At 45.0% G+C, this 22,866-nt stretch overlaps 1 protein-coding gene across 1 annotated transcript; it reads left to right on the top strand.

Annotated features, from left to right (window-relative positions):
* Positions 1-1,600: 1,600 nt before the first annotated feature.
* On the top strand, positions 1,601-21,736 carry FKBP6 (FKBP prolyl isomerase family member 6 (inactive); the record flags this gene model as incomplete). The annotated part of the gene is made up of 8 exons (XM_084299918.1): positions 1,601-1,781; positions 2,791-2,880; positions 3,438-3,640; positions 4,950-5,069; positions 6,111-6,305; positions 6,613-6,722; positions 9,389-9,477; positions 21,329-21,736. 7 exons carry the CDS (start codon positions 1,601-1,603, stop codon positions 9,465-9,467), a joined length of 978 nt encoding a protein of 325 aa, XP_084156044.1. The 3' UTR covers positions 9,468-9,477; positions 21,329-21,736.
* Positions 21,737-22,866: the final 1,130 nt, after the last annotated feature.

The raw sequence follows: 22,866 nt of genomic DNA, 5'->3' as shown, positions 1-22,866 counted from the left end.
TGTAAGGTTCATGCAGTAGTGGCTCCCCAGCACGGTGGGATGTAAACACCAAGATCCTGAGCCAGATGGGCTCAACTGCCTACACATTGTGGCCAGGACAGCTAGCAGCACACCCCCACTGTAGGGAGGGCATTGCCACCTGGACGAGCAACAGCAATATGTGGCCCAGGCCCTGGAGGTGACACTGCTCTAACTGTGACAGCCTGACAGCGTTGCGCATGTCTGCTTCTGAATATAGGCTGGTAGAACTTTTATGGTCTCCCCATTCATGTGAAAACAAACCTGAAGTCAAAGACAGACTCGGTAAGTTCTCCAGGGAAAGGAGAGGCAGTGACTTGAGCTCAGCCTTTATCAAGCATAGCATATGGGAGCTTGGTGAGGAATCAAGAAAAGCTCCAATGTCAGCCCAGGAATGGTCAGATACCCATAAGAACCCGCAGGGGAAAGCAGCTTCAGCTGCTACCTCTGCTCAGGGAGAACCCCCCTGACAGCCACCCACTCACCACACCACTCACGTGCCCCGCACCGTGTCCTCTCCTCACTGGTTCTTCTTGGCACACGGAGCCTGATGGATGTCCCTTGCCTTTTCCTGGCCTGGTGGAAGATTTCAGCGCCGGTGGAGGGGCAGATTTGGCAAGCAGCAGGGGTGGTAGCTTCTCAGCAGGAAGGGAGCTGCGCTGGCCAACCCGCTACTCCACTGATGTGGCATCAGCCCCGCTGGGGGTGCACCTGCTTGCCTGGGTGAGGCCAGGTAGCTGCAGGGCCAGCAGCAGTGTACACAGCAGCGAGGCAGCAAGTGCTGCTCGCCTGCCGCCTGATTCTACAGCGCTGTTGGCCCCTGTCCTCTCCTGGTACACGCCAGCCCTTTGTTTGGTACAGGCATGGTCATCATGTGACTGCGTGGGCAGCTACTGGAGCTCTGATAAGGCAGGACGGGGTGGTGCTGGCCTCGGGACTGGGTGTTTGCCACAGGAGGGGGTGTTCGCCTCGCAGAGGTGCTGGGTTATGTGCATCCCACTGCGGTTCTGGTCACCCACATCGCTTGGATCAGGGGACACACTTTCCCCAGAACACTTTCTTATCAACTAAAACTCTTCTTTGGTTAAAATAGGTTTCTTTGTTCGTTTTGATGGTGGCAGTTGGTTGGTTTGGTTTTGGTTTTGTTAAAACCATTTAATTCTTTTGGAAAAGACCAGGAGAAAACCCAAAGCGAGTGTCGTTGCTCCGATTTCGGACAAGGCATGCATGTGCTTTTCTGTGATTGTAAAAAAAAATAAATGTAGTTTTGTGTGTGTGACTGTAAAAACAACAACAACAACAACAAAACAAAGTATAATTTTGCGTTTACACAGCTGTGTTTGACTTACGGCCCCGCTCGCCGAGCCCCTTGCCGAGACGCGGGGGGGAGCGGGACCGTCCGGACTGCATCCCCCAGAGTGCACCGCGAGACCACGTGACGTCCCCATTGGCCAGCAGCCACACAGGGGCAAGAGGCGCCGGCGCGTGGCTTTTAGGCGGCGTGCTGGGACTCGCTCGCTCCTCGGAGCGCTATTGGCCGACGCCGCGGCGCGGGCGGTGATTGGGGCGGGGCTCCGCGGCGATGCAGGGCGGCGGCGGCGGCGGCGGCGGTGGCGGGGCCTGGGCAGGGCTCGGGGCGAGGCCGCGGCGCTGGGGGCCGTGGGCCCGGGGCCTGCAGGACCTCAGCGGTGACGGGGGGGTGCGCAAGGAGGAGCTGCGGCCCGGCACCGGGCAGCCCGCGCCTCCCGCCGCCACCGTGGCAGGTACCGCTCCCGGCCACGTAGGGGGAGCCCGAAGCGGAGCCCCCGGGAGCCGTGGCGGCCCCGTGCCGCTCGCAGCGCGGTGCGGGGCTCGGCCTTGGTCTGCGCGGCTGGGGCCGTGCAGGGCGCTGAGCCCTGGGGAGGCCTCCCGGAGCCCCGCCGCGGGGAGCGGCTGCGCGCTCGGCGCCCCCCTGCGCGGCTGGGCCGGCAGCCGGGTGCTCCTCAGGGCGGTAGCACGTGGTCGGGGCAGGAGCTTCAAAGTGCTCCTGGTTTGCCTCAGTAAGGCTTCATGTTTCAGAGACCGTCCAGGCTTTCTTGCCAGTTTTTGTAGTGCTTGGGATAGTCTGCTTTGCTTCTTGTGGCTGACCTTAAGTGAAAGGGCATCCTGACCTTGAGCAAAGCAGGTTTTCCAGGTCCCAGCTGCGTTCACAGTACAAAGAAGTTTGAAGCTGAAAGTGGTTCCTGTGTGAGGGCTTAGTTGTGCAACAAAGGAAGCCTATTATAGTACTTTATTTTATTTTATTTTTCCTATATTTGAATTACAACTGGAGTTAGCCGTACCATTCCCCAGACAGTGGCAGAGTTCTGAGGGGGTATACTTTCTCCATTGTTTTTCTTTTCAGGGCTCAAGCTCTGTTTGGGAATGACTTTGTTACATCCTTCCCCAGATGACTGGGGCATTTTAATTTCTCGGCTGGAGGTTTCCTTCTCTTCCTGCCCACAGCTCACCGGTTTTTGAGGCAAAATTGCATTTTCTGCTTCAATAGAAATTGAGAATGCAAAGTATCGATTTTATTTGGTGTTGATGTTAAAACACATTCAACACCACTTGGCTTCTTGTATGTGGCCAATTTTTTGGTACAAATGTGGGGCTGGTTGTCCCCTCAGCAGAAGTGTGGGGGGGGGGGTTGCAAAACTAACTCCTAGCATGCTGCTGCTGGTGTTTGGTGGTGGACATGAAATCAAACTCTTGCTTTTCTCTTCTCCCTGCTCCGTGTTTTGGGCTGTGCAGTGAAGTACTCTGGGTACCTGGAACATGCAGATGAGCCCTTCTGCACAAACTGTACTACGAAGCTTCCTAGGTTGATGAAACTTGGAGAAGGTAGGCTTGTCCTGGGATTCATGGGGTCATAAGGACCTGCCTGTTAAGACATGGTAATTTAAATGCACTTTAGTATCTTTAGGTTTGGGTTGTTTTTTTTTGTTTGTTTTTCTTTTTGGAACCTTTAAAACTACTGAAGGGGGTCAAAATGCATCCTTCAGGTAGGTGGTAGTTAATCTAGAATTGATAGTCATGCACCTCTCCCCACAATGGGAGTGGGCAGCAGGACTTACGCTGTTGGTAGTAGTGCAGGTGCTTACTGTCAGACCTACTATAGCAGATACAGATTTTGATGTTTTTAAATCACCAGAGAGGAGGCATTGCTCGGTTCCACAGAATGCCTTGATAACCTCAGTTATTCAAATATCAAGGTGATTTTGAGATGTGTGATATAGTGTTTGCTGTGAGCTGTCATAACTGTAGGGAACTGACTGTTGTAGGTGGTGGTATGTGAACACTGGGCCTTTTTTGCCTAGACCTTAAGAGAAATTATGTGGAGTCTGAGGGTAGATTCTGGGTTGGGGATTCTCATGGCCTTCCATTTCTTGTTGTGACAGACATTACACTGAGGGGCCTGGAAATCGGCCTGCTCACGATGAAGAAGGGAGAGGTTGCAAGATTTGTCTTCACGCCGGTTTATGCCTATGGCCAGCAGGGCTGTCCTCCTCTGATTCCCCCAAATGCTACAGTCTTATTTGAAGTGGAGATGTTGGACTTCCTAGATTCTGCTGATTCTGATGCATTCTTTGCATTGACTGCTGTGAGTTGCCTTAATAAGGCTTGAGGCATAAATCTGGAGACTCGGCCTTTGCTGTCTTTCCCTTCAGTTGCTGTGTATCATGTGTTACATATGTTTGTTAAGCTTCAATGGAGGTGAAGTTATCCAGGCCCTGGGCTGCTGGCTCCAGTCAGATGCAGACGTATGCCCGTTAGTGTTCCCCTGGCATGCCTTGCCCTGCTTACTGCCAAGTGTAGAGGGAGAAGCTGGGTGCTGCCTTTATTTGCTCCACTGTGTTGGAGCCAGTGAACAACTTATCTTTATTTTTAGCTGTACGAAAAAACGCATGGTTTCACTAGGGGGCACCAGCTTCCAGGAAGTTTTCTGAAGTGGCAGGAATAGTAACTAACTGTCACTTTAAAAACAAAACCCTTTTTAAGTCTGCAGTGTTGAAGTGTCCCCCACCCCCCACCTTTTGTCTTTACTTCTTGGCTGCTTTCCCAAGTGCTCCCTCACTGTTCACTTTCCTCCCTGGTGAGCTGTGGTGTTATTGTTAATTCCCCCTTTTCATGTGAAGGGCTTTGGGCTGTGGTTGAGGGTCAGTGATTGGGGCACAGGCAGCAATGCTGGTGGAGAGAGGCCCTCTTTATTCCCTCACTGCTCTTGCAGAGGCCACTTCTTCCAGATGCAACCCTGAGATCAAACCACTGTTGCATGGGGGACAGTGTACTCCCTGTTTTGCCTGTTATCCACCCTTTCTTGTTTGTTCCTCTCCTTGAGCTGATTCAAAGTTGCAAACCCAGGGGAAAACCTGTCCCTTTTTTTTTTTTTTTTTTTTTGTTTGTTTGTTTTGTTGCTGTTCTTTTTTTTTTTCTTTGCTGGCTTGGTGTCCTGTGTGGTATCAGGCTGGTCATAGAGTTAGCATGAGGCAGCCACCCAGGGTGATGTGGCACCACTAGAGCAATGCAGCCTGTCAAACAGCTTCACCTTTTGTGCCAGGAATAGTGTTTTTGTATTTATGGTCTGTTCTGTGCTAAGCAGATGAGAGCAATGGGCAGGATTTAAGAACAAATTTCTGACCCTCCTACCCTGTGATTTTTTTTTTGTCCTGTTGAGTTTCTTGACCTGTTCTGTAGCACTTCTCAGTGGGAGTTATTGACAGAACAGTGGCATGTTTCAGCCTGGAGAAGGGAAATACCATTGTGGTGGCCTGGCTGGACACTGCAGGGTACCTTGGCAATGGTCTGACTCCTGCCTTGTGAAGGGAAAGGGACTGGGCAGGGGCGTCCTGCCTGTGATCTCTGCTTGTTGTCTTCTATTTGAGCTGAAATTCCTGTGTTTCTTTATACAGGAGCAGCAGGATACCTTTCCTCTACAAAAGGTGTTGAAAGTGGCAGATACGGAGAGAGAGTTTGGCAATTACCTTTACCGTAAGCAGTGCTTTGAGGGTGCCAAAGAGAGATACAAAAGGGTATGACACTGGAAAAACGTGTTTTCTGTCTATGGGCTGTGAAAGTGGTAATTATTTAGTGCTAGTTCACAGTAATGAGTACAATTCAAAGATTACACAACTTAATTACATGTTCAATATATTCAGTTTGTTATTTAAGAAGTTATCTGAAACACTTGCTTTTGTGTGAACAGCAGTAATAAAGGGAGGAGGAGGGTTGGCAGAAATACGTAGAACCTTCTTCCTTCAGACTTGCTCCCTGTGGGCCCTAGCTGAGGCAGAGTGCATCTCAGTGTCTGTGTGAGCCCTGAGTGGCTTTTGTGATGGACTGCTAAAGTGGAGCCTTTCTCAGCTTTCATGGCAGCTCTTGCTGAGAGATGTTATAAGGCAGTACAACCTTGTATTGCAGCAGAATCCTGCTTAATGCTGAAAGTCATCTAGAGTCTCCATGTTCTAGGAATAGAGGTATCACCAGCACCTGGACACTCAACTTCTAGCCTCCCGTTTGGGAACCACAGAATACTTGAGGTTGTAAGAAACTTCTGGAAATCATCCAGTTCAACCCCCTTCTCAAGGTCGTCAAGAGCAGGAGGTTGCCCAGGATTGTGTCCATTCAGGTTCTGACCATCTCCAAGGATGTCACAGCATGTCTGGGCAGGAAAATACTCAAGTTCCCAAACTGGAATGCATTTGTCTTTGTTTCAGAAGCAGTGAGGCTTTGAGACGTTTTTCTTCCCTCCATTTAAGATTGTTTTCTCTTGGTATTTTTAACAACAACAACAAATTCTTTCTTCCTAAAATACTGCTTTTTCACCTTTATTCGTAGTTTGGGTAACAGGTGTATTTTTCTGCTGCTCTCTAGTTCCTCAGTAAGTTTGCTGGAGTCTTGTGTCTGAGTTGGCTAGTCATGCAGGTAATGCTGCGCAGTATATTTAGGGTTTTTATTATTATCTTTTAACTAACCAAGATAAATACAAACAGATGTAGCTGGCTGATTGGGATGGATTTATCACTTTCCATAGTAGATTTGCTGTGCACTTGTCCTTTTTCCTGTCTTCTCAGGCATACTCAATCCTTGGTCGCAGCCCTTCCAGTGTGGCAGAGCAGTGTCAAATTGATGCTTCCAAGTTGTTGGTGCTCTTGAATCTCTCAGTTACCTACCTGAAGCTGGAACATCCTGACCGAGCTTTGATGTATGGGGAAAAGGCGTTGGAGATTGACCACAGAAACACCAAAGCGCTGTTCAGGTGTGGCCAGGTGGGCAAAAATAAATTTCTCTGGTAACTGCATCAAGCAATGACCCGAAGTCTCTGCCTGTGGAGAGTACCTAGAATAAACTGAGAGCCACTAAATTAATGACTAAGCTCCTGCAGCTGTCTGATTTTTCTGCATCTGACCTTTCAGAAAATCTGGCTCTGTAAATCTGTCACAAGTCTTTGCTTGAGGGATTTCTGAGCTACCTAGGTCTGTCTTAGAAATGCTTGTAGTCATACATATTTCTGTCTGAAGAGCAGCAGTGAGTCTATATTTATCTTTTGGTGCATCTGTCTTCTTTCAATGGCAGGCTTGTCTCTGCATGACAGAATACAAAAAAGCCCGTGACTTCCTGGTCAGAGCTCAGCAAATAGAGCCGTTTAACAACGATATTAACAATGAGCTGAAAAAGTTGGCAAGGTGAGAACTCCTTTCTATCCCTGTGGAAGGAGTCTTTAGACAGGCTGGAAACCTCCACTCAAAAATACTTTGGTGTTCGTTTGATTTAACTTTTTTAAACAAAGACTGTTGGGTAAGTGACTTGGGAAAATGCAGAAGCTCCTTTAGTGTGGAGACGGTTGGTTCAAAGGTTCTGCACACAGTGGTTACAGGTGATATGTGAGAAGCTGAGAGCATCCATTCTTTCCAGAGGGTTTCTTGCACAGAGGGATGTGTGATACATTCCATCTGAGTAGGTGGATTGGGCTGATGGCAGGGAAGTAGGGAGCTGCTGAAATGCCTCAACTAATGAAATGCAGTAGCCTAGCACCCAAGATGATAATGTTCTGCATTAATACAGATTGTCACTTTCTTTAAGATGTGTTGGCTGATTACAGCAATTTTTTTTTTGCACTGCAAGTGCTTCAGAGTTTCACTGTACAAGACTACAAATACTGATGTTCAACTGTGGGAAGATCTTAAAAGTGAATTTCTTGCTGCCTTGGTGGTGATAAATGAGCAATCCCAAAGGCAAACTTTCCCTTTGCCCACAGGCTGAGTATAGCACAATCCTGCCAGCCTTAGTCATGCCCTCACCCCCTGAAAACATGACTAACACTAGTCTCTGTCCTCACTCTGTTCTTTTGTTTGAAACTGGTAAAAGCAGTTGCTGGTTCCCAAAAATGTATGCTGCACTTCTGGCACTGTTCAAACATAATGTGATGAAGACCCAACTTCAGAGATCCCAAAGCTTCCCCTGAATAGGAAGGCTCTTTTCTGTTGTTGCTAGGCATTTGCAGCAATGTTTGTAGGGAGCAGTCACATCTGTAATAGGAATAGTTGAAGTGGCTGGTGCAGCCAGTTGTGTGGGTCTTCCCAGGGTGACATTTTGCTAGAGCACTGTACTTGTACATCTGTCCTCTATGTCCAAATCACACGTAACAACACATGGCTTCAGATTTCTTCTATTACTTCAGGATTATGGATAACCCAAAGGTAGTAATAGCTGGTGGTCTGGAGATCTGAAGTACGCTACTTCCACTCATCCTCATCGGCCTAAGTACCTTGTTACCAAATGCTAGGTGAACGCAGTTATCAAATAGCTCTGGATGACTAGGTGGCTGCTCTTGGAGGATCAGTTTGCAGGTGGTATCAAAGACCCATGATACAGTATTAAATATCCTGATTCTAGAAGCCTTGTGCTTTGTCTTAAACTCGTTCAGAATATATTGGCTGGTAGAAGAAAAATCTTGCTAATAATTTTGAGCTTGTTCTGCCAGGAAGAACAAGGCATTCTGTCTTCAGAGAAGCAACAGGCAGGCTTGTCAGCTCTGAGTCTGGAGGTAGCAACATGTGCTACTAATGTGTGTTGCAGTAAGCTGGGTATGTGTTAAACATCTGTCTTGGAGTCTCTGCTTTGCTGCCAGTTAAAACTGGTGTATTTGTTGCCTTTACAATGACAAAGAGTGGAATTAGTATGAAATTGATGAGGATGATGATATTGGGTGGTGTTAGTCATGCCACACCTCAGTCTGGATCTCTGTAATGTTAACAAGCTGCCTAGCCTGTGAAAACCCGTAATGTCATCTGGCAAAGGCTTCAAAAGTGGCATATGAATCAAAATCTTTTTCTTAAAAGCTTTTCACTTCCTTTCTGAATACGCTTACAACACTCCTTTTTGCAAAGTTAATCAATAACTACCTTTTGGTGCATAAAACTGAACTTCAAAAAGGACACATTTAACAGCTAAGCCGGGTTCTTGGCAAAATTCACTTTGACCTGAGAAAAACAGGCAGAACCCTGGGCACATATCTTGTGGAACATATCTGGTACCAGCTGTAGCAGTCTTGGTGCAAATTCTGCTGCTGCCTTTGGCAGCTTTTTTTTTTTTTTTTTTTTTTCAGCCATTGATCCCTGGGACAGTGCCTAAACTGAGTTACCCTCTGGCTTAGGGATTCTGTATCAGTGAGTCCTTGTTGCTGGTGAGGTGGAGTGGAGGGTGCTGTGCTTCCTCTTGGCCATGCTGGTGCTGGGAGAAGCGGTGATTAAAATAGAGTGGTCTGCATAGCTTTTGACATGTGAATGTGATGCTGGCAGGAAGATGAGATTGGAGGTGGAAGCATTTGCCCTGGCATCTACACAGTCTGGGCATGTGTCATTGCTGTCTCTTACCTATCCTCTGCCCAGATTCAAAGGGTCAGTGGTAGATAGCCATTAGCAGCAGTTTGCCAAGTAGTGGAGCACCTGGACCACGTGTCCTGCTAGGCACTGTAATGGCTTGCACGAGGAATGGTGAAAATGAGGGGGCACCAAACTAGACCTCAGGATACAGCTGGGGGTTCCTCTGCATCACCTCACACTTGCAAAACTAGAGTAGAAAGCATCAGGCTTCCAGAAATCAAATGATTGTAGTAGCTAATAGGCACCAGCAGAGAAGGGACCCAAGGTCTGGGAATGAGGCAGAATTAATTCCTGGACATGGCAGAAAGAAGGGGCTGGAACAGCTGCTCCTTTTCTAGCAGCACACTCTTATACTAGGCTAGTTTATTTTAAAAGTGTGTGTGTGTATATTTTTTCTGGTTGTGGCACTGGCAGTTGGGTGGGCAGTTCACAGCCCATGCTTCCCATGTTTGTGCTCTGCTTTCCAGCTGCTATAAAGACTACATGGAAAAGGAGAAAGAAATGTGCTGCCGAATGCTTGCCAGTCTCAATTCTTCTCATGCATGACCAGAAAAAGGTAATCAAGTTGTGAAATGGCTGAGGTCTCCTAAAGTCTTCTCTGGGTTGGGTTTTCTGGTGGTAGTGGGGAAACCTGCTTCTCTTCTGCCTGGGAGGATTTTGGTGACAAAAGGTAAGTTAATGGGTATGTGTGGAGGGGAAGGGGTAGGACAGCAGGGTGAAATGTTACTGCACTGTGTGCTTGGGGAATCTTTCCTGCCAGGAGGGCTGGCGTGGGACAGGAACTTAAAACCAGCAACACTTGGGTAAGTTTGGTTTTGTTGTTTCCTGTGCTGCTCATCCCAGTTATTCCTTGTTAGAGCCAGGGAGAGAAATAGCTATGTAGTCTTGTTTCTCTGCCAATTAAAAGAAACAAAACAAACAAAAAAATTGTTTCGGTCAAACTTAAGATTTGGATTTCTCCCTCCCCTCCAGCATTCCTGTCTGGAGCTGCTGGAATGCCTTACTTCAGAAAAAAATCTAAATATTTAATTTCTCTCTTTTTTTAAATATTAAAAAACCTGTTTGTATATAAATTTTCAAATAGATGTTTTGGACTCTTTAAAGCCTTAAATCTTCTAGCAAAATTGACAGGTTTATAAATGCACAACGGCTCTTTGATCATTTATTTTTTATTTTATTTTATTTTTTTTTTGGTCAGAACCTTCACCAGGGTATAAGGGGGAGTGAAAACCTTCACTGGTCTCTTGCCTCAGGCTAAGCCCTAGGGAAGGGGTTGTGGAAAATGACAGCAGCCTTCTGTCAAAGCATCACCAGCTCAGGTCTGTCAGAGGTTATGTTGAGATAGAGGGATACTGCCTGTTGCCATTCTACTTGCTGAAAATGAGTATTAGCAGCCTTTCCATTATCAAAAGTATGAGTGTAGGATTCAGCTGTGGTATTTTAAGGTTGCCTCTTTCTCTTGCCTGTGGTTGTGAGGAAGCTAACCCAATATTTGAGGAAGAGGTTTGACTGCATGCCTGTTTCCTAAAGCAACACATCCCTCTTCTGGCTGTATGTGCCTCTTTGCTGTAGTCTTTACCCATCTTGTCTCCCTTGTGCCCCGATCATAGCTGCATGTTGCTGAGCTGCCTCAAAGCACAAATTCTTCTCTGGATTCAGGATGAGATGGTCAGATCTGTTAGCAGGTACCTACCCCCAGACACATCGCTATGAAAAGGGGTTTGTGACTGGCTGTGGTTTTACCACTGTGTGCAGGAAGTCTGTGGCTGCAGACTTGCAGAGGAGGCTCTGAGTCTCAGTTTACTGAATTTTATAGACTTGCAATTGGGAAGCCTGTATGACTTCTTTTGTTTTTGACTGTAGTACATAGCAGTGCCTGACCTGGGGAACTTCTTGTGTCAATCTGTGCATCAGCTGGCCCTGTGTCATAGTGGAGCTCTGAGCGTACGGAGTCATCTGCTGGGCCTGCAGGCAGGTCATCTGGTGGTAAAGCAATGTAACCTCTTCTTTCCCAAAGAGAGGCTGATGAAGATACTGATTTCTACGCAGTACAATGGAAAGTAGCTATTGTTGCAAGTGGGGAAAAAAAGTCTTCAGTTCATGGAGATTGAGAAGTGCAAAGGAGAAGCCTTTGTCTGAGGCAACCTTCAAAATTAGGTGTAACTATCCATCAGCAAGATCTTCTCCACTGGCTCTGTATATTTGCACTGATGCAAGTGTACAGCACTTTCCTGGAGCTCTGCCTGCTTCAACAGCTGATTGTCAGCTGTCAGTCAAAGATTCTGACCTTCCTTGAAGTTGTTTTTTAAAGTCTTCCAGACAAACTTACGTCATCACCCACATAACAATTCATTGTGAATTCCTTGTAAGAAAAATCTCTTGCTGCTGTGTGTTGCATGAGAAAAAAAAAAAAGAAATATTCAGAGAGGAGCACAGCAGGTTCCAGCTGGAGCTCCTTTCTCTGAAATGCACCACTATCTAGCCAGAATTGAGGCAAAGCATTCTTTAGTGTTTTCTGACAACTTTGTACAAGTTCAGTTTAGGGCACAAGCTTACCCAGTCAGTCTGGCATGCCTGTTTTATCATTTGTCTTAAGCATTTAGTGAGTAGATGGCCTGTGAATGCTGCCTGTAGCTCACGTTGAATGATCCAGTGGAATTGCAACAGTTAAGGAAAACCTCTGCATACCAGTTGGCAGGTCTGAGTATGGCAGTTCTGACCCCATGTCCAGCTTACCAGCTGAGTGACTCTGCTGTAGTTGTGGCATTCTCCCTGTCCTGACTCACTGCCATATCCTCTGGTTTGGTGCTCCTACCGAGGTGGCTTTGCTGTAAGCTTTGAGATGTGCAGTGGTTGCTCTGTTATGGGACAAATAGTTTGTCTCTACTGGATAACCCAGGGCTGCTGTTCTGTGTTTTCCACAATGACACTGAAAAAACAGATGCACCTGAGTATACTCATTCTGCCTGGTATGCGTCTCTCTTACTGTATAGTGTAGGTCCCATAAGTGCCGCAAGCATCATCTTGCTCAGAACATATTTTCTTCCTTTTTAGTGGAGTTTTATGTCAGAGTAAACATTCTATTTGTTGAAATGTGAGGCTGTTCCTGATGCTTCTTTGAGGAATCCAGAAATACTCAGGGGTAGAAACAGAAGCACAGATGCTTTTTTAAATCTGTCCTGCTGCAGTCCATTGCAAACAGTGACCTGGGGCCTCTTGCTTGCGTCTCTTCAAGTCTGGGCTATTTGCCTGCCTCTGTACACCTTGTGTTGTGCAGCATGTGTCAAGCCAGGTTACTTGGTACATGCATAGCTGTAAGTCCCATTTGACCCTTAACCGTAGAATGCGTAGACTGAGGACCACTGGCTTAGTGGAGTTTCTGTTCCATTGAAAAGTGAAGAGTTTTGGTGAAAGATTTTGTATTGCTGTGGTCCTTCACGATAAAGAGAACTTAGTCATGAAGCACAGACAAATTCCCTAGAAATGTCTGGAAATGTATGGAACCTATTAAAGGGTCCTTGGTGGTAGCTTCATCCCAGACTGGTGAATCTTTATGCTTTTTTTTTCTTTTTTTTTAATTAAAGATGAACCAAAGCTGAAGGCTTGCCTCTAATGTGTATCTCAATTTCAGTACACAGGAGAAGTAGTCTTGGTAGCTGAGAGCATGCAGGGAAATGTTCCAGTGCAAACAAGTAATGCTGAAATTATGGCAGGAAACTAAGGTCAAACTTGAGATTGCTATGAATAGCAGGGTCTAGCAATTCTAAAGCCATTAATTGGTGGGAATTGGCTGCAGAATTGGGGTTGTGTCACCTGGTAGAAGTGACTGTAATTAGGCTTAAAATCAGTATCAGTGCCAGTTAAACTGACCTAATAAGCTAAGAGAGACTTGCAAATAAACTGAGTAGTATGTGAATAGTAGAATCAAAACCGCCTGCATTGGGAAGGCTCCAGACTTCTAAGTAAACAGCAGCTTCCTCCTTCCCCTACTGCTCTCCTTTATTGCTAAGCTGAAGATCTAAAATGTGCCTCCTGCTGTTGCTGTCCCTACCTACTGTGTACAGCTTAACAACAGAACCAGCAATTTCACTTCCTTTAGAATATGCAAATTATTGTACCACTGAGATGGCCTGTGCTGCAAAGGAAATAAAGCATCTGCTTTATGCTGAGCATCATTAGAGCTAGTGGGTAGTCTTGAAGGATGACTTAATTAAGCATTCTCCTTACTAAGCAGAGGAAGGAGAAAAGCTTTAAGATTTTTGGTTGTTTTGTTGGTTGTTTTTTTTTTTTTTTCCACTCTAGATATTTCTTCCTGTAGCATCTTTTTTTTTTTTCTTTGACAGGAGTTCTGCAATTCATGTCTACTAGTATTTGTAATACTTCTCTTGAAGGTTGGTAGGCCATGGTCTCTTCCAGAAACCAGGAGTGGAGAAATGACTCCGCCTCCACATAGGGATCCCCTGCTTCCCTTCTGATGTACTGGACATGTGTCCCTGGTTTGTTATGCTGTGACAACAGGTTGGGCTAAAAGATGGTTTAGAGGGAACTGAGGGCAGGGACCAACAGGAGCTCCTGGGCTCTTTGAACTCTAATGTACTCTTTTGTGATCCCAGAATCACAGAACATTAGGGATTGGAAGGGACCTTGAAAGATCATTTAATCCAATCCCCATGCCAGAGCAGAAACACTTAAATCATGTCACACAGGAACATGTCCAGGTGGGTTTTCAATGTCTCCAGAGGAGGAGACTCCACAACCCCCCTGGGCAGCCTGTTCCAGTGCTCCGTTACCCTAACTGTGGAAAAAGTTTTCTTAATTTAAGTGGAACCTCCTGTGTTCCAGCTTGCACCCATTGCACCTTGTCCTATCAGTAGATGTCACCGAGAAGAGCCTGGCTCCATCCTCCTAACACTTAATCACAAAGGCTTGTTTACAGAAATCCTTGGTGAGGGCACTTATGGTACTAGAGGTGATGTTGCCCAGACTAGGAGGGAGATCCATGCAGTATCTCAGGTTGCCCTGCATTGCCCATCCTCCAAGGCATTAGTGAAGTGCTGGTACTCTAGTTTCATTGGAGGGGTGCCTCAGGGCCCAGCCCAAGCCCATCTGCTCTGAAACTTTGTGAATATCTAAAACCTGGTGTTGCCCTTCGTGTGCTCAATTCTGAGCCTCCCTGTTGAGATAGGAAAGTGTTCATGGCTGTGTTTCTCCTCGAGCTTCTGCCTGGGCCTGCACAGCGTTCTTGCCCTGGAAAGGACAGGCAGAGCCCCTGGTGAATATTCCTTTTATGGGCTTTTATTTCTCAGAGCTTCTGCCAGGAGCAGGAAGGTAAAACATGCTAACTTCAATGCTGCTGTTACAAACCAGTGAAAAGTGAAAAATATGCTGGGTTCTTTCTATTACTATGATAATATGTGGTTTACTGTGCAGGTAGAATTTGAAGGGCAGTGGTCTGTGTCTAAGATGTAAATATCTTTATGAAGAAAGCTTTAGTTTTGCAGAGCCTTCAGAGTTACTGGCCTTCACTTCCAGCAGCAAGGAGATGTGTGGTTATTTTAAAAATGGTATTTCATAGAAGAGTTTAAAGTCTCCTTTCTCTACCTCTTGTGTTTCAGCTGTGATAGGCTGTATGAAGTGTAAGTAGAAATGTTTTAGCTTGACAAGCAAAAGGGAAAATTGGAGAAACATTACCTCAAGTAAGTTGTAACCAAACAGTTTTTGGATGGCAGCCTACTGCAGGTGGCTGTGCCTGGGATCAGATTATTGCTTAATTGTACTGTTGTTGAGGCACAAAAGCCCCCACTGGTACTTCTAGTTCTTGCAGTATTACAGATGGTAAGCAGCCTCTCCCTGGGCTGCCAGGTGCATATGCCATCCCATACAGTAGATAGGCAGAACTGGCCACCAGTCCTCCTGATCTGGGGTGCTACAGACTTCCTCTCTGGGCTAGCAGAAGAAATGTCTTTATTGTATCTGTTTTAGTCTTAAATCTGAGGGTTTTAATGTCACACACAGCCTTGTACAGCAAAACAAAGGTCCCTTTTCCATATGCTGTTGTGTGCTTGTTCTTCTAGTCAGACAGGAGGAGTGTTGAGTGTGGAGAACTGTAACTATGCCTGTATAAAGAAACATGCATTGTTTTGGGTTTGAAAGACATTACTGCCTCCAAAGAGTAAAGGATGCTCTTTGCTGCTTGCTTATTTCAGTGACAACTTATCCTGAGCAGAAACACAAAGTGATCTAAATCTGTGCTTGGACTTGGGTCAGAGGTGGCCTGTCTGTTTTAGCCATGTGTACTGCCTCCAGTGGGATCAGTTGATCCATGGAGTGTGGGTGTGCCTGTTTTCTACTGCTTCAGCATGGTTCTGCACTGAGGACTCTGTCACTGAGACCAGACATCAGAGCCTCTGGTAGGATTCACAGTGCAGAGGAGCTGCAGCACACTATAAGTTAATTTCAACACAGTAGAAAAACCTCAGATGACGGTGGTGCAAACCATGCCTTGGTGGCTTATTTTTTATGGGCTTTCCATGTTTTTTTTTGGTTTATTTCGCAGACACCACTTTGTTCAAGTAAAACTAAACTTCTAGTGTCCTGACACCCTAGGCTCCTGGCAAGGTGCTCTCCTGATCATGAGGGGGTGCTGGCAGTGGTCAGGGCTCTTGTGAGCTTTCCATTCTAGTGGAGTACATGGTGAAACACAGACAAACTTCAGAGTAGTTTAAAATGTTCTAAGCAGGTGTCATGATATCTGTGATGATACAGAGACAGCTGAGAGTAAAGAGTGCTAACGACCCTCATAAGAGGGTCCTGTGGTTTTGGGAAATATTCCCCTGCTTGTGAGCTACCAAGCATTGTTCATGATGTGCAGCCTCGTAATGGGGTGTAGCCATCAGCAGTGGCACAGTGCAGCCTATTGTAAGATCTGAGGCTCATCACTGTTTGAACAGCACCAGGGCATTCACTGCTATGTGTGACACTGGTGATAGCACTTAGCAACAAGACAACTTTTGTGGTACTCTGTACCAAGAGGCAGGAGATATTAACAAGGCTTTCCAGTTTGGGGGATACTACTTTAGGGAAGGGTTTTTGCTTAAGTGTTTTGGCACTACTGTGAGTTAGTCTGCAGATCTGCAGGATTATTTGCAATAAGGGAAGACATGAAAGACGTGACCTTCATGCGCCTTTCCCAGTACCCATGATGCTTTATTGGGGAACTGTTGATTTGACAGAATGCGGAGCATTATTGACATGAAAGCTATCTGAGCTCTTGAAGGACTGGGAGCTGCTGTGTGGATCAATTTCACCCCACACTTGCTGTATGATGTCCTTACTGAGTCAGAAGTGTGTGCTGAAGAGATTATCTTTTTCCTTTCACCTTCTCATAATTGCCTGTTTTATGAGACCTCTTGCTCTCTGATGAAGGTTTGTTGCTGCTTTTAAGGGATTTTCCTTTGGAAATGCCTGGGAAAGAGCTCTACTTCCTGTGTTTCTCTTCTTTGCCTTAGGTATCCCTGTTGCACAAAAGACCTGAGCAGACTTGACAGACCCTTTCACCATCACCTCAGGTTAAGGGTGGTAGTACGTGTCATCAGCATTCAAGCTCTCTGTTGTCAAGACTAATTAAGGATCTCCGGTTAATTCTTAATTCTTCCTTCCACTGAACTGTCTTTCTAGTGTACGGGCATTGGACTCGTTGTGGATCCTTTGCAGGGTTGAGGATTATGGATCCACTGGCAAGAAAAGCTATCATGGGGGAAAAAAAGCACTTTAAGCACAGATATTAAGAAGACAATGAAAATTGATATAGCTCAATATAAGCAAGGAGTAAAGCATCTGTTCCTTGCACCTTCGCTTTTTGAATTTTGACATCTCTTGAACCTGTGTTGGGGTACTCCTGGCAGCTGTTGATCAGCCTGTTGAAACCTTCAGACCTGCAGAGCCTCTCAGCTTCTGCATGCTCTTGTACTACCTGAAGATAGGCTTCACAGTAATCTTGGCCATAAGTAATTTCACTTGAAGCAATATGATTTCACTTGAGGCAATAACAGGTGGACATCCCTAAACACCTAGGTGAGACGAAGGTATGGCTGACATCAAAATTGCTTTCATAGCAGATAAATGGTATCCTAATTAGGTTATCTTCTGAAGGAATGTTGCATGCTCCGAGATGGAATACGTGTCATGGGGATGTGTAGCATTCCCTTTAATAATGTTCTGACAAACCATGATTCTCTGGTCTTGTAAATAGCTGTTTCTTCTCACTGTATCAGGATGGATCACTCAGCACATCTTATCAGCTAGCTGATAAAGCTGTAGCTGGGCTTTTTTCTTGTGTTCAAAAGATCTGCAGCCTGTCTGTAACCTCTTAGGGAGTCCACATGATGCATTTAAGAAGGAGCTTGTTCATGTCCTGGTGGCAGTGTTTTTTCTCTAGACTGTTATTTCAGAGTGGCAGTTTCTTTTGGACTTGTCAGGTCTTGAATGAAGAGCACTTCTCGGGCAATTGCTATTGTAGAAGGTTTTAGCTCCTTTGCTGATCTGTGCTCTAAAAAATGTGCATGAAATGTGCTCTTTTGGAGTGCTCTTGGGGACCTGTGGTATAAGATGTACTATATCCTTGTGACTAACAAATCAAGACTGTTCCTTTCTTCTCTATAGTCAGTGACCATAAGGTTTGAGTTGAAGTGCTGAAAATGAGGTGTTCTGCCTCCTGTTAGAAGCACTTGTAGGCTGCATTTCTCTGAAAGTAGGTGTTGTCTCTTAAAGGCACTTCACTGGGATTTAACAGCCAGGCTAGCCTCCTAGGTTATCTGCTCTCCACAAAGCTGATGATTTGATTGCTTCTCTTGAGAAGTTCCTTCTCACAGTGGGTTATCTTAGTGCAGTGCTCTTGGGAGCAGCTGATTCAAAGCATGAGTTTAATGAGGGCTGAAAAGACAGGAACAGTGCTTTAAGTGCACACTTCGTGGCTTCTTTGTGCTTCAGCAAAAATTTCATCTGTTATGCTTGGTGCCTACATGTTCTTTCCTGTAGCCCTTCTGGAGGCTGAGGCAGGAGAGGGGGAACCAGGGAAGATGCAACTGCAGTTCTTCATGCAAGAAAAAGCAGCTTAAATTTTAAAGCTTTAGTTGAACATTAATAGTTAATTATGGCTTTAATGCAGAGTAAAGGCGATTGTGGTTATAAACGACCTGTGACCTGGCTTATTGTTCACTGTAAATTGGTGCTCAACTGCTTTGTCTTTCTGAAGCATGAATTAAAATAGCTGGTACAACAGACTTCTGTCTGAACTTCAAAGTGAGCAAGTGTTGCTGTTGTGTGGCTGAGCTGCTGCCAACCTGTTTTTAAGGGAAGGGAACAAACATTGGAGTGGAGTCCTGGTTGGAGCATGCCGTTCTCCTACCTGTAGGAACAGCAAACTCTTTGAACGCCTTCCAACTCAACATCTTCAGGGCTGCTCATTTCCCTTCCACTTCTCTTTTGATTGTGTAGCCATTAGGTGGAAATGAAAGAGATGAACTGATCAGACGCTCCTTGAAATGGCTTTAGGGTTTCAGTTTGAATATTTTTTTTTTAATTAGCTCTATGTAAAGACTTTATTACTTCAAATAGCAGCCATGAAACCAGAAGACTCTGTTTGTTCTCCTGTTTTTGTGGTGCATGAGAAATCTCAGTAACTGTAGGTTTTATATCCAGCTAGACACCCCGAACCGCAACTAACAGTAGAAACATAAAGTGATTATCTTTTAAGTATGCCTATCAGGGACACATAAAAGGAAGTGCTGCGTGGGTATAGTAGTAGACTGACAAGTAGCAACAGAGTAGAAGTCAGTTGCATTTTAACAAGAGCAAAGATGCTTTTCTCTAATAAAGCACAGAACATCAAGTATGCAGATTTTTTTTCACTTTAGAAACCTTTTATTTTTTGTCCTGATTGCTACAATTCTATGCTGTACACCAGAGCATTTAAGCATTTCTATCTCTGATTAACTTTCAAAGTTTCAAAGAAAAGAGATCAACTGCAGTGTCCTCTAGTAATTTTTTTCCATAAACTTCTCCCTTTTTTCTTGGTCAGGATATGTACTAGGTTGTCAGCACAAAGCCGTGAATGTAACACAAGGTACTCAGTGAACCCCTGGTTTTGGAAGGCTTGGCAGTAAGAGGTAGCCTTATAAATGAAGCTGTAAGATGAGTCTGGATGAACCAGGGCAGTGACTAAGTGCTGACTTGATAGAGTGACTCCTATTTTGTGCTAGACTAGAAATCTGCTGCTTGTGAATTTCCAGTAATCCTGAAAGTTACTTGACTGTTCTGTGTTTTTTTTTTTTAAATCCCAAACTGTAGTTGGGGCCAGCTTTTCAGAGAGGCAGATTGTCCTGATTCAGACTACTTTTTCTGGCATGGTGTCATTTGAGTCATGGGTTCTGAGTTGTCTTGTGTGGCTCTGAGTGTACTGACTGAATAAAATCTGGGTTCTTCAAAGTCATTGGGGGGAAGATGAGTAATCCAGTCAACCTCACAGCTAACTCTGTGAACAGGGTATTGAACTGGAGACCAGTTCCTTGCAACCCTAATTGTCCTGTGATCCTGTGGTGCCAGAGCAAAGTATGTGCCTTCCAAGGTTATGTAATAAATGAGGTGTGTATCTTAAGCATGCTTTGTCTTCTCATCCTTTAGTTGGTAAATGTCTGTTTTCCTTAGAATTACTGCTCTTCAACTTTCCGGATAGCAGTCTGTAAGTTGATATCCTCTAAGGAGCAGGCTTCTCTATTTTGTGAAGTTATTTGATTTAAATTTGCAGAGATCACTGCAGCCAAGCTAACTGAAAAAGCTCAAGTGGCTACAGCTCCTGAAAGAGTAGCAAAAATTGACTTGGGCTCCTGGTATTCTTAAGCTGAGAGAAGATAGGGCATCTTTTGAATGTGCATTTTTCTTTTGACCCCCCAGAACAGGAGAGCAAGAGACAGATAACGGGTTACTTTGTGGAAAGGTTTTTAAGGATTTTTTGCGAGGTTTTTGGTTCTTTTCCTTCTTTCCCTTCCACTGTTCAGCCTCAAAATGCTGGAGGCATGAGGCTGACTTCTCAGCAGTGTTTCAGGATCGTTTGTGCCCTGACAAATTAGGGGAACACCTTCCATATCTGTATTCCTCTGAGTGATCTTAGGGTTGTCAGTTGAAGAAGCATCGTGAGCAGCAGGATGCTGAAACACATAACAGGTACGTAGGAAAGCAGCACGTATGTCTTACCACAGGTGCTTAATGGCTGTGAGGAAAACAGGGAATCCCATGTTCTGCTTACATGCAACACAGCTGCACTAGAGAACTTGTGGTGTTGAGCCAGTACTAGAATACGGGCTCAAACAGCTTGTGAGGAACTAGGAGCAAGAGGTGCTGCTCCTCTCTGCAGTTGGGGAGGCAAAGTATGGCTGGAAGAGGCACTGGAGGAGCAGGTGAGCTGTTCACAGCAAGGTCAGTGTTGTGAAACTGTCACCATGTAGAGGGTGAGGCAGGTGATCTGAGTCTTGATCAGTGACCCAAGGGGTTCCACAGAGAGGGGGGGAAAAAAAATCACAGCTTAGAAACAGGTCTGCATTACATCCAGAGAAAATGCCTTATATCTAGATACTATTTTCCTTCCAGTGAAGCTCTACTGACCTTAAAGAGCTGGTGGGATGGGGCAGGAGTTGCAAGTGAGAGAAAGGCTTCTCTGGGTACAGAATCTGTCATTTGGTATATGTCAGGACTCCAAGACTGGTTTTAAAAAAAAAAAAAAAATGCCAAGTGAGAGTGATGGGGCAAGGGGAGATAACAAAGGATGAGATGCTGGGAGCACTGTGTGCCTTGATGCGCTGCAGGTGTTGTATGTTGCTAAGCCTCTTGGTGGAAATGACCTCCACATGGGACTAGGGTGTGAGGAGGGGATGAAGATGGGAGCAAACAAATGCAGTGAGAAGCAACAGGAATCTCAGAGGAGGAGCATGGTGAATCTAAAAGACAGAAGACTAACTTTTCAAAGGCAAAGAGTACATGTAGATGTCCAGTCTTGGGTTCCCAGAACAGGGTTGGAAAAAACACTGATTATGTGTAATATTATTGACTTGGTGTAGGAAGGAAGGTGGTCTGAAGGGCAATTTCAGGCCACTCTGAGGTGGGCTTGCTAATATTAAATTCTTATTGCTTAATAATCAGTTTCTTCCAAGTCCCAGGTGAGGAAGTTGAATTTCATAGGAATTCTACTATGCCAGTTCCACTTATGCTAATTAACAGAACTCTTTGGTAATTCTTTTAAGGCTACTGTACACATGGGCTAGTAATGATTGACTTCTTAATGCTTGGAGATGCTACAATGGAATAAAATACACAATGATCCCTGTGGGAACGTTGACTGGTATTTATTGTCCTAGGACTTCACCAGCTGATGAAAGAACAGTTCTTGGATGGGAAGATGACCTACCTCTGGGCAGATGAAGATTTCAGCATTGGATCTGTGCTTTGGGAAAAGGGGAAAGTGTGGTCCTGTTTAGAGTATAATGTGGAGTTTCTGTTGGTATATACACAACCTGGTTTTCCTGAATTTGGTTCTTGTTCCCCATGTTCTGGGGCTTAGTTTCTAGAACTAAGTACTGCTGTATAGAAGGATTGCTCTCTTCTCTGTTGCATACTCTTTGAAGAAAATTTGAAGCCTTACCTTTTGCAGGTTCTGGGCTGCTTTTATGGAATCTGTAAATACAAATGCCATGAAGTTTTGTATTGTTTATACAGATTGTTCTTTAAAAGTTACATTTCATACTGTTTTTGTTCTGAAAAATAAATCAGAACTATGTTGGCAGGACTTGTGCCTATTTATTGTGCAAGAGTGATTAATGTCTCTGCCAGTGTAAGGAACTGGAATTTGGAAATAGGCTCCAGTTTGTTAGTGTAGCTAGCTCCAGTCTGGGGCAGCAACATGTTACAGTTTTTTTTTTTTTTGACTAAACATTCCAGTGAGTGTTGATACTAAATGTCTAATGACTTAAGACTACCAGCTTTTTCCTTTTCCCCTTCAAATACCGCTGACTTCTCTAGATTTGATCAAGTTGGTTTCCTTTTTGAGTAAAATCCACTATGTGCTCTAATTCTTCCTGAACATAGGCCTTTGTGGCATGGCTGAGTTGGTAAGTGCAAAACCAAGTGCCTCTTAGTGAGAGAGCAGCAAGAGAATGTAGAACTGACAAGAAGCCACTCAGATTCTGTGGAGGAGAAGCCTGGTAACATGAAATGCTGTTTTAATGATACTTGTCCAGTCTGTTTGACTAGAATGGGTAATGTCTTCCAAACATGATTCAGTACCACATTGTTGACTTGCAGGGCAGGGAGAGTTGTTTGTGGTCAACATGTGTTCCAAGGTGGCCTCTTGCCTGGAGAGAGATGTACGAAGTGTTCTTGCTTTCCGCAGTTATGCCAGCACCTTTATGGCTTTTGGACTCCATATCACCACACTGATGGTATGTTAAAATAAAATTCCCTCTCATTAGGACATACTGAAGAAGGGGGGAAAAAAAAAAAAAGGAAAATTAGGAAAGCTTTGGATTGGCAGCACTTTGTAAACCCTCTTGTGGGCCTTTTTGCTTGTCTACTTGTTCTTGTCCTTTGTGCTTCTGGAGAAAGGATATCTTGGGCTCTGAGAAGGAGAACATCCAACCTGCTGTGCTGCTTAGTTTGAAGAAAACAGGTCTAAAGGGATTGTGAGGTTCGTTTCTTCCTCTTTTCCCTGACAAACAATATGCCTCTTTGCCAGACCTGCTTTTTCCAAAAGCCTTCAAAAGCATCAACCTGATGACCAGAAAATTATAAAATACTACCTGTCTTAATTATACCATGTAATGTTTTATCCTGCTTCAAGAGTCCTGATGTGTGGTAATAGTATGCAACAGAAAAGCAAGTGTTGCATGGAAGGTATTCA

Source organism: Netta rufina (genome assembly GCF_964035555.1).
Source record: "Netta rufina genome assembly, chromosome: 21".
Taxonomy (NCBI): Eukaryota; Metazoa; Chordata; class Aves; order Anseriformes; family Anatidae; genus Netta; species Netta rufina.
Note: the sequence above shows the minus strand (reverse complement) of the source record. Positions and strands in the feature narration are given on the sequence as shown.